The sequence below is a fragment of the Culex pipiens genome, chromosome 2 (assembly GCF_016801865.2).
Source record: "Culex pipiens pallens isolate TS chromosome 2, TS_CPP_V2, whole genome shotgun sequence".
Classification (NCBI taxonomy): Eukaryota; Metazoa; Arthropoda; class Insecta; order Diptera; family Culicidae; genus Culex; species Culex pipiens.
Genome location: NC_068938.1, coordinates 28347281 through 28359055, shown reverse-complemented (window position 1 = coordinate 28359055; position 11775 = coordinate 28347281). Strand labels below are relative to the sequence as shown.

At 35.5% G+C, this 11775-nt stretch overlaps 1 protein-coding gene across 1 annotated transcript; it reads left to right on the top strand.

Moving 5' to 3' along the window:
• The first annotated feature begins 365 nt into the window (after nt 1–365).
• On the top strand, nt 366–1857 carry LOC120415571 (apolipoprotein D-like). The gene is made up of 3 exons (XM_039577149.2): nt 366–992; nt 1051–1238; nt 1299–1857. The coding sequence occupies exons 1-3, from the start codon at nt 733–735 to the stop codon at nt 1631–1633; spliced, it is 783 nt and encodes a 260-aa protein (XP_039433083.1). The 5' UTR covers nt 366–732; the 3' UTR covers nt 1634–1857.
• The last annotated feature ends 9918 nt before the right edge of the window (nt 1858–11775 follow it).

Here is an 11775-nt window from a genome sequence, read left to right as displayed (position 1 = left end):
ACAAAATAGCGTTCTTAACTCAATTCAGCCCTAAATCCACGAGTGACAAGATAGCACGATCACGACGAACAGCTGAGCGGAGCCACTTATGTTTGCAGGGCTCGCACCGCAACTTCGTTTACATCCAGAACACGTCGTCGGGACCTCTTTCCGCGATAAGAGTGAAGACGATCTTTTGCAACCCGGCAAAAGGGGCCACTCCCGCACTCTGAGTACAGACGAGGCTTTCAGATTTTTTTTTAAATAATGTTTAAACGTGTTTAAAGTTAACATGTTGTGAGTCTCTGAAATGTTAAATAAAGCTGTTCGTAAGTGTCCAGACAAAGAACCTATTTTTTAGAAATAATTTAGTGAGGACACCCACCAACAGGTTTACTTTACATTGCAGGGACACAAACCAAGCTCGGATTTGACATGCTTAAACAAAGATCAAACCTTAAAAGGTCTCACCCATATTCAGCTCATCGGTTTACTAAGCAGGAAACTCTTCAAAGGCATCGGGTGATCGTTCTTCGAGGTGAAATTACCGCTATATGTATAATAAACTTCCCGTGGCTTGGTCACACGGCGCGACACGGAATTTCACCTTTCTTCCCAGCCTTAACCACAGGGAGTTGGCCTATAAAAGTGCCCGTTTATGACGCAGATCTAGCTATTTGACGACAGTTCTTGGAACGGATAGGATCAGCGGGACAGTTGGAGTGCTGTTTGTTGAGGTTAAGTTCAGTGACGATGGATCTCAAGTGTCGAATCTTGATCTATTTGGTGGGGCTGACGGTGCTGGGTGTAGTGAACTGCCAAATACCGGGCTTCGGTGGATGTCCAGATTACACTCCAATTCTGAGGTTTAATCGAACGCGATTCCTAGGAACTTGGTACGAAGTTGAGCGTTATTTCACTGTTAGCGAGGTCGCTACCAAGTGCGTTTCGGCGACCTACGAACTGCAACCCGACGGGAAGATCTACGTGCGTAATGCTTTGACCAATCGATTGTGAGTGATCGCGTGTGAAGCTTGTGAAGATCGTTGATCATTGTTCTTCTACCTTCAGCAACAACGTGCAGCGCGTCATCTCTGGAGTGATGGAAGCCCAAGGCAGAACCAAGGATGGCAGGTACACGATCCAGTACCAGTCCTTCCCGTATAACTACAACGCGACATTCATGGTTCTGGACACGGACTACGACTCCTTCGCGGTAATCTACTCTTGTAGCTCGATCGGACCAGTCGGTCACACGGGTAAGACCTTCAAAGTAAACCACCTGCCAACTCTTAACGATACCCTTATCATCTCAACAGCCTCCACCTGGGTTCTGGCCCGAGAGCGACTGCCGCCCGGACCGGTGATGCAGCGGGCGTACGGAGTGCTGGACAAGTTCCGCATCAACCGCAGCTTCTTCGTGAAGACCATCCAGGAGGATTGCGTCATCCGGGCGCCGCCAGAGCCGGCGTACGATCCAACGGAATCGTCCACGGGCTCGCGGCGTCACAGTGTGCCCGGTTTGAAGGGGGAGGACGAAGACGAGGACTCGGTGCTGAAGACGGAAGATGAGCTGGTGCAGCTGAGGAATGAGTTCGTCGTGATGCCCGAGATAGACGTCGAGGTTGATCCGGTGGTGGAAGAGAGTGATTGAAGATTTTTTTTGAATCAAGGTGGTTGAAATAATGTGAATTTTCATGAAATAAAAAATATTTATCAACACTGTTGAGTCAACAGCTATGAACAGCTGTATGAAAAGGTACTGAAAAAATGCTTGAAAGTTGGTGATGTCTTCCATCAATTACATCATCTTATGCTAAGGAAACATGTATTTAACATGATATTGATACGGGAAGGAAGTAGAGATGTAATGTTATCTGTAAGAAATCTGACTCTTTATTCCTTTCAATTAACACGTCTACTCTTCGTGGTACATCAAACCAAGTTTGAATTTATTTATTTTAAATTTTGTTTAAAGCTTACTCTGTATGTATAAGTTATTTTTAAATGCTTTCAACATTAACCTACCCCAACAGTTGCCCACCCCAAGAGTGTAACATAACCCCACTTTGATGCTTTCTTTCCGCCACGGTCTTTCCTTTTGTGCGATAGGAAATTAATGCTGAGGCCCACTCTCATTTGGGTTTCCCCCCCGGTTGAAGAAGAGGTGAAGATCATCTTACCAGACGGTAAGCAATCACCATCGGCACCGAAGCCGAAAATCCAATCTGCCGATGCAGATCATCATTTGCCACCGAGCAGTCAAACGAACAGGTCGAACATCAACCATCACACCGGTCAGTCATTCATTCATCAGTTGGTGTTACGTGTAACGTTCGCGAAACTCGTGCTCCGAGCGTCTTTTGTGGTGGTGTTACGAACATAATTTGGAAGCTTTTTTGTTCCAATTTAGGACGCGAACCGAGCGACTAACATACAGTGCAAGCGTGCAGATCGATTTGAACACCTGGGCTGTGATTGATTTATTCGAGCTATTAGCGAAAAATAATAAAGTGAAATAACCAACTGTGACCTGGAAAAATCTACGAAAATAATAAGTTGGTGGGGAAAGTGGAAGTTTCCGGAAGTTTGTGCAGATCGGCTCGTCGGACACTTTTGAACAAATGTTGAAGATTATCAGGTATATTTTATTTTGGGTTTTATATTTATGTGTATGCTTAATAGAGTGGTTCAAATTTGAATTCATTTGGGTGTACTGATCTTTAAATGACTTTTCCAACACATATAATTGGCTTGTAATGCTGGCGTTGTCGTCCAATTGAGCTCATATTCTGAATCTAGCCTCAGAACAATTACAATTAAGCCCTGTAATTGGCGGCGAATAGTCAAATTTGAACCACTTTAATGCACCATCTCTATTCATATATGGGGTTGCACAAACTAAAGTGTCTCCGGGATCACGGGCAATTCGAACGTTTTTACTCGTGATTTTCAGGATCTTTTAGATTGGCTTCCCCATAAATTGAGAACGCACTAACAATTGTTGGTTGCTAAAAGTGTTCCATTCTACATTTTACTAAAACTGCATTCTATAATTAAATAAATCAAATAGCTGCATTAATCACAGAATAATAAATTTCATGCTTTTTAATGTTCTACATATCCTAGTCCAGCGATTCTCAACCTTCTTCTAAGCCGGTACCCCCTGCCATGTAAATCAAGTAGGCCCGGTACCCCCGTTTAGAATCGCTGTCCTAGTCGTCCTTGAATCGTCCTTGAATTTCATGCATGATTGCTATTTACAATTATAAGCTAACATTGAAAGTTCTACCGTCATCTGAGACGACGAACGGACAGCCGTTTTAACCATATTTTTGCACACTGTTATGAAATTTTTGAGTAGTTTCAGCAAGAAGAGATGTAGATCAGCGAAATTACTGCATTGGATTCAGACTGTAGTCGCAATTTGCCCCAGTTGACAGTAGTGTTATTTTTAAATACTCAACTAAAGTCTGCTATTCACAATAACTTCGAATGTATTTTTTTACTATGTCTTCTTATGGAAAAAAACTGAGTCTTTTTAATAAGAAACGTTTTATTTAAATGATTCATTTAGAATAATAATTGAAAAACAAGTGGTGTTTGAATGAATGAAATCTTTTAGGACATAATCATTAAATATTTGTTTTGTTTTGGTAGAATATTCAACATAGACAATAAATTGAAATATTATTCTAACATATAAACAAACACAAATTCAATCATAAGCGTAAACGGATTACGATGTTTTTCTAGAAATTTCAAGCAAAACACATTGAGTAAACCAAATATTTTTAAAGAATATTGTTTGACTAACTAATAAACACCTGTTCTAATGAAAATCATGGCACCAAACAAAATATGTGTCCAACTGGAGTAATTTTTGTTGTTATTGAATGCAATGATGCAACACTCTAGAATTTTCGGCAAAAAGTTTCAATCTGTATAGTTCAATTTTTGTTATGTTTGTCCAAGAAAAGAAATTTGGCGCAAATAAAAAAACAATGATTTATTAATAGCTACAACTTGACAATAAAAAACATAGCTTTTATTAATTAGACTAAATTCAAAAACAAAACAATGTAAAAGGTACTATGTGAGTTTTTAACAAAATGTGTACTCTGCTCACGTCAGCGGGTGTGTACATTAGGCCCGGTGTGTTTTGTAGAATAAAAATGATAAAAAATTAGTATGTCTGATATTTGGCACCATGAAAGAAGGGCTCTTTCTCGACATTTTGCGAGGTATCCCGAAATAATTCATCGAGGGGAATTTAGAGCAACCTTTTTTCGATTTTATGGGACATTTCTTCAGAAAAGTCGCTGAAAATCGGGGCATTCATAAAATTTCTTAAGAATAGGCTTTGGGCGACTCCAATTTGACCAATATTTGACATCCACTAAAAAGTTTACTAGCCAAATTACCCCGAAATCCATGGTAGAAAATAAAAAAATAAATATTTTTTTTGTACAATTTGTTATAAAAAACAAATTTGAGCATTAAAAGTGCTTAACATAGAGTATTCCATTAAAAAGCTTTTTTATTACCCAACAGGCTCCCAAAATTATATTTTTAAATCCTCTGTCATATTGCACCATTACATTTTAAAACATTTTAGAATCAATTGCACTGTAGAGAACAGTTTTCTGAACAAGTTCCATAAACAAAATATAGGTTTTTGTTCAATATAAGCAAAGATTTGCCCAATTTCCTAAAATAAATAGTGATTTTATCCAAAATTTCTTGATTTAATTATTTTTCACATGATGAACACTAACATAATTTTTATGATAATTTAAAATATTTTGCGTGAAATGAATATAGACTCTTTGAAAATGGGTGAAGTGTTTCCTCATTTTATTTCATGATTCAAAGTTGAATTGTATGTAAGTTTTCATTTTTCATATCATTTCATTTATTGAATTGTTTTGGCAACAACATAAGTGCAGTAATTTATATGGAGTACCTTTTAACAGCTGACTAATTCAAACGGTATCCGAGTTAACTGGTACACGGGAGAACAAATAGAGCTGGGGAAGGAAAACTGTTACAAATAACCTTCGAAATTGCTAATAGACTTATAAGTTTTATGTGCTCAATTTTTGATATTTAACTTGAGCTCCCACGTGTAATTAATCATTGCTTAAGAATTATTTGTACATCCAATATTTGCACCAAAGTTAATCAGCATGTGCCGGTTGTAGCCTTCTCGAGCATCTGAAGAAATGTTTCTTCTAAAACTATATTACACCATTTGTTAAAGAAAATTGTCAAAATGTCTGTTTTGTAAAAAAAATAATTCAACATTAGACCGATAGCTATTTTCAGTTGAAAAGTTATGCCTATACAGAAAAAAATGATGGTAATATTCATCAGGAAATGATCGCCGATTTTGTGTAAAAAAAAAAGATTAATTTTACCTCAGAAAATTATGAATTTTCATCATTTTTGATGAATATTCATTAGGTTTACATTTTTATTCATTTTTTTGTAATATTACTCAAAAAAGAGGTAATATTCACCAATATAATAACCAAATTTTCAACATTTCAAAATAAAACTTTTTTTCTGTGTATTCAGAAAAAAATGATGGTAATATTCATCAGGAAATGGTGACAGATTTTGTGTCAAAAAAAAAAGAATAATTTTACAGAACTTGATGAATATTCATCAGTTTCTGATGAATATCAGGTTTATCAGGTTCACTTTTTTACACATTTTTTTATGTAATGTTACCCAAAAAGAAGGTAATATTCAAACAACCAAATTTTCAACCTTCAAAAATTTAACTTTTATGTAAACTTTTTGTACAATATCAAATTCTATAAATTAAAAAAAAAATGGAAAAAAATCATAGATGGGCGTATAACAAATCAACAATATTCATTTTACTTGAGATTAACGCTCAAGTATCCTAAACTTGAAATCAGTGCATTTTGTCCAAATAGTTTATTTCTCTTCCAAATTAAATTTCGCTTTTGAAATTAGGTCGATGCAAATAGTTTAGTAAGTTTCATCTTGTCGTGCTATCATGAATGGCCCAGGGTATTTTAGCTTGAACGCGTTTGACACACGTACATGCCCGACCACACAGAAAAAAATGATGGTAATATTTAGGGACCATCCATAAACCACATGGTTACTTAAGGGGGGGGGCGGGGGGGTTAGGCGATTTTCCACGCTCCAAACAAAAAAGATTTTTTTTGTATGGACAATTGTCCACGAAAGGGGGGGGGGTGAAAATCCCAAAAAAGTGTCCACGTGGTTTATGGATGGTCCCTTATCAGGAAATGGTGACAGATTTAGTGTAAAAAAAAGATTAATTTACCCCAGAAAATAATGAATTTTCATCAGTTTTTGATGAATATTCATCAGATTTACATTTTTACACATTTTTTATGTAATATTACTCAAAAAAGAGGTAATATTCAACTTACCTAATTTTCAACATTCCAAAATTCATTTTTTTTTTCTGTGTACTGTAAACATTTTAAATTATAATGAGCTATCTACTATCACTTAGCTTAAAACATCTAAGTAAAGTAGTTACTTAGGAAAGTACGCAACTTACGGCCGTCATCCACAATCAACTTAGAAATTTTGCTGGGCTGATATACGTTGCTATGCAGTTGCTTGTTTACCTTTGATATTGAAACGTCAACTTACCGTAGATTTTGAAATTTTTCAAACCATACGTCAGTTTCTAATTTGATTACTTTTCCATTGTAGAAGCTCGGCTTCATTTCCATTGATTCAAATTCCTAAGCTAATTGAAATTTTCTAAGCTAAGTGATTGTAGATAGGCCATAACTCGGAACTCCGGCAACCAACTTCAACTACACTTTGGGACAATGCTCAGAACGGATAGCCAAACAAAACGTGTTTGTTATTGTTTACATTGCATGCTGTAGTTTTTGTTTTAACAAGGTCAAAGGGAGCGTTCTTTTATTACGTAACGCGAAAAATCGGACTTTTAGACCCCCTCCCCCCCCCCCCTCGTAACAAAATTTCCATACAAATTTTAAAAATTTTGTATGGAGCGTAACACGGCCTCCGACCCCCCTCCCCCCTACTGCGCTACGTAATAAAAGAACGCTCCCAAACATTAAAAAGCGTTTTTCTCAGAACGTCGAAATGGTGGGTTCGACAAGATAGCTCGACAAAGTCGACATGTTAAAAATAATTAAAATTTCAGAGGAATGCAATTACAATTATTTTCAGGTGATTGCACTAAAAAATTACGTTTTAAGTATTTTTTTTTATAAAAATATGTTTTTCATCCCTTGTTTTTTGGACGGAAATTGAAAGTTCGAAGGGGGGCAAATACTTAAAAATTAAAAATATTTTTTATAAGAATTTAAATTTTTTGAATAAATGTTTAAAAAATAAAAACATTTCTTGAAAAGTGAATTTATTTTTGCTTAGCTCTCCTAAAACTCTACACAGTATAAAATGATATTTCATCTGGGAACGATGACAAATTTTACATTATAAAAATGTGTTTGATTAATCTGATCGCAAAACGAGCTTACGATCTATTGGTCGCCGGATTTTTTCTCTCCGTCACCTGGCTGAGAACCCGAATTTTTTTTTTAATGTGGATAAGGCCGTTGCATATATTTTTCAAAGTTTATGGCCCCTAACAAATCACATTTATTTACAAAATAATTAGATTCATCGATTACAATTAAATTAGTTAAGTAGAAAAACTAAAGTTTCATTGTTTTAATAATTGTTACTTCACGATATGATAACGGTGGGACCAGACCAGTTGCCTGGATATTTTTTTGTTTCAGAAAAACGATATTTTTGTTGGTATTAGTCCAAACTTCACTGTTCACAATATTTTTAAATATTTCAAATTCAAGTTCAAAAATGGAGAAATGTTATGGGCCATCCATGATTTCTTTCTTTTATAATTAATATGGTGTAGAATAAAACATACTTTTTTAGTCGTTTGAAAGTAAAACAACCATTACATTGACCTTTTTCTCTCCGTGTTAACAATTCGACACCGTTCCAGAAGAACTTCTATCATGCCGTCAGTTTCACCATTTGTACGCTAAAAAAAAATATTCCGGAACCCATAAACTGTTTGCTAAGCAAATCTTGCCGATCACACAACGCTCGGTCATACTCTCTCGAAGGATCCAATTCCGGATCATGCACAACGGCCAGCAATCAACAACAAAAAAAAGCTTCATTCGTCATTACGCAAGCGCTAAACGGCCAAATTTAAAATTAAGAACAAAAAAAAGCTTGACGGCTAGTGCTAACCAATCTAATGAATTGAAGTGACTCGACAGCATTAACATTGCCCGCCCTCCCCCAAAAATAAAGACATGAAACAGTCAAGGTCTTCATTTCTTGTACTTAGCTCAATGCACAGTGAAAAATAAATCGGACTTTTTGTTAGTTATAATTATAAATGTTTCAACAAACTTTTTCACCAAAATGTGTGCCAATTTTTTCAGTTGAAATTTTAACCGCAAATTTTTCACTGTTCAAAAACACTGCAAAAGCAGGTGAGGTGTGGTTACCCATAATTGCTACCGCGTATTACGCTCAACGCCACGTGCGGCGACCGTTAAGGTGATGTGAGTGAATTAACCCGCGGCCGGCTTCGCCTAACAAGAGACAAGTGGAGAGGAGCTGCTTTTTTTTCCTTCTGTTATTCGTTATAATTCGTTTGCATATCACGGTGGTGGCAGCTTTTTCATCTCCAGAGACGACGCACTGGACTTCATTCTTTGGCGAGTGCTTCGACAGGCAAGATCGGCTTCTTCTGCACGCGAAAAGTCAGTATTGAGCTTAGGTGTTTTTTTGTGTTTGTGTTTTTGTGATATTTTGTTAATGGTGTTGGACGATACTAATGAAAAATCACCTCTGAATTGCAGATTCTGATCGCTGAGGAAAAAATAATTTAATAATTGAAGACTTTGAAGATATTGCTGCGAGTGAGTTGCTGGAAAATCAGATAAAGTACAAAGTTGTTGAGGATGGCAATTGCTAGGTAAGTTCAACACTCAACATTTCATTCTTAGTTTCAGTCTGGTTGAATCAGAGCTAAAATGTGATACATTGGTGACCTTAGTAAAGGTGCTAAACGGCGTTCAATGCTATTCGTAGATTTATTTTGGCAAAATATGTCTAGTTGCTTGCAGATTCTATACTTGAATAATTTGACTCAAGATGTTTGCAAATATAGTTACTCTTTTTTCACCTTTACCTCGAAAACTGTGAAAAACCTCCAAACTATCTGGGTAATTCTCCGCCAACTCACACAGCAGTTGCCCCGACCCCTCTTCGATTTGCGTGAAACTTTGTCCTAAGGGGTAACTTTTGTCCCTGATCACGAATCCGAGGTCCATTTTTTGATATCTCGTGACGGAGGGGCGGTACGACCCCTTCCATTTTTGCACATGCGAAAAAAGAGGTGTTTTTCAATAATTTGCAGCCTGAAACGGTGATGAGATAGAAATTTGGTGTCAAAGGGACTTTTATGTAAAATTAGACGCCCGATTTGATGGCGTACTCAGAATTCCGAAAAAACGTACTTTTCATCGAAAAAAACACTAAAAAAGTGTTAAAAATTCTCCCATTTTCCGTTACTCGACTGTAAAAAATTTTGGAACATGTCATTTTATGGGAAATTTAATGTACTTTTCGAATCTACATTGTCCCAGAAGGGTCATTTTTTCATTTAGAACAAAATTTTTCATTTTAAAATTTCGTGTTTTTTCTAACTTTGCAGGGTTATTTTTTAGAGTGTAACAGTGTTCTACAAAGTTGTAGAGCAGACAATTACAAAAATTTTGATATATATACATAAGGGGTTTGCTTATAAACATCACAAGTTATCACGATTTTACGAAAAAAAGTTTCAAAAAAGTTGGTCGTCATCGATCATGGCCGTTCATGGTCACCCGCGACAGACACGGACGACGAAACAAAGAGAAACGCAAAAAGTAACTTTTTCAAAACTTTTTTTCGTAAAATCGCGATAACTTGTGATGTTTATAAGCAAACCCCTTATGTCTATATATCAAAATTTTTGTAATTGTCTGTTCTACAACTTTGTAGAACATTGTTACACTCTAAAAAATAACCCTGCAAAGTTAGAAAAAACAAGAAAATTTTAAAATGAAAAATTTTGTTCTAAATGAAAAAATGACCCTTCTGGGACAATGTAGATTCGAAAAGTACATTAAATTTCCCATAAAATGACATGTTCCAAAATTTTTTACAGTCGAGTAACGGAAAATGGGAGAATTTTTAAAACTTTTTTAGTGTTTTTTTCGATGAAAAATACGTTTTTTCGGAATTCTGAGTACGCCATCAAATCGGGCGTCTAATTTTACATAAAAGTCCCTTTGACACCAAATTTCTATCTCATCACCGTTTCAGGCTGCAAATTATTGAAAAACACCTCTTTTTTCGCATGTGCAAAAATGGAAGGGGTCGTACCGCCCCTCCGTCACGAGATATCAAAAAATGGACCTCGGATTCGTGATCAGGGACAAAAGTTACCCCTTAGGACAAAGTTTCACGCAAATCGAAGAGGGGTCGGGGCAACTTTTCCCGATTTCGTGTGAGTTGGTAGAGAATTACCCATCTAGTAAATTTTATTTAAATCCAGTGAAGGTATTAAAGTGAAAAACAGGCAAAAATAGGACTCTTTGATTGGCCAAAAAATCATGGTAATAATAAAAGTGTTCAAAATTGGCAATAAAATAACATTCTAACGCTTAAGTACATCAGTTCTCTCTTAATTTCTCTCGAGCAAATTAAATGCATTGACATAATTCTTCTTTAATGGATTTATTTGAAATAGAGCCTAGAAATCTTCATGTCTTTCATAAAGCCTGAGCTTCTTAAAACAGTGCCCATGGTTGATCATTCCTTTAATCATTCACCAAACAGATAAACGCGTTCAAGATATTTCAAAATTTTGCCGTCTTGACCCTGAGCTAAAAGGCATTTTAAGTATAAGAAACAGAAAAATGTTGTTCATTGTTCTCCATAATAGTAAATATGTAAATAGATAAAATAAAAGATGATTTTCTGATTTTACTACAAAAATCTTTATGAAGAATTTAAATTAACGACTATCATTCGAATTAGCTGTATAAATTGTTGAAAAAAATTATGCTTTGAAGTTAATTAATTTGAATACATTAACAAGGAGTATACATGTTTTGACAGTTTGAAAATTAAACAGATAACAAGATAAAATATTTATTCAACTCCAAAATAGTTAGACCCCGACTCGAAATACTTCTAATACTGACATTTTAAAAAAATCTGTGTGTTATAGATGATAAATTGGTTGATAGTAAACAATCTATAGAGTTTTAAAATTGATTAAAAATTTAAGAACTGGCGCCCTTTTTTACCTTATGGAACTAGAATGTTTCATTCAATCGTGGAACAACGACTTTCAATAATAGTTCTAAAAATAGAGCCCAAAAATAGTAAATTGCACGGATGTTAATCGATAGAAAGATAATATTATCTTCTAACGATATCGATAATGATTATCGTTATTCCGATAATTCTATATTTTTTAAAATCATCCTTAGATTGATTTAATCCATCAATATCAAGTTTTTAATGCATTCAGGCCGTTGCAAATCTTTTTCATAAAAATTCAAAATATTTTAAATCCAGCCCAAACATGCTAAATATGATTATCAATGCAGAAAAATGCATTTTATATTGTTTTCAGTTGATTTAACTTCTATTGACATAGGACTATGTCTTTACTTACTATATTGGGGGGCCAGTTCAGAAATT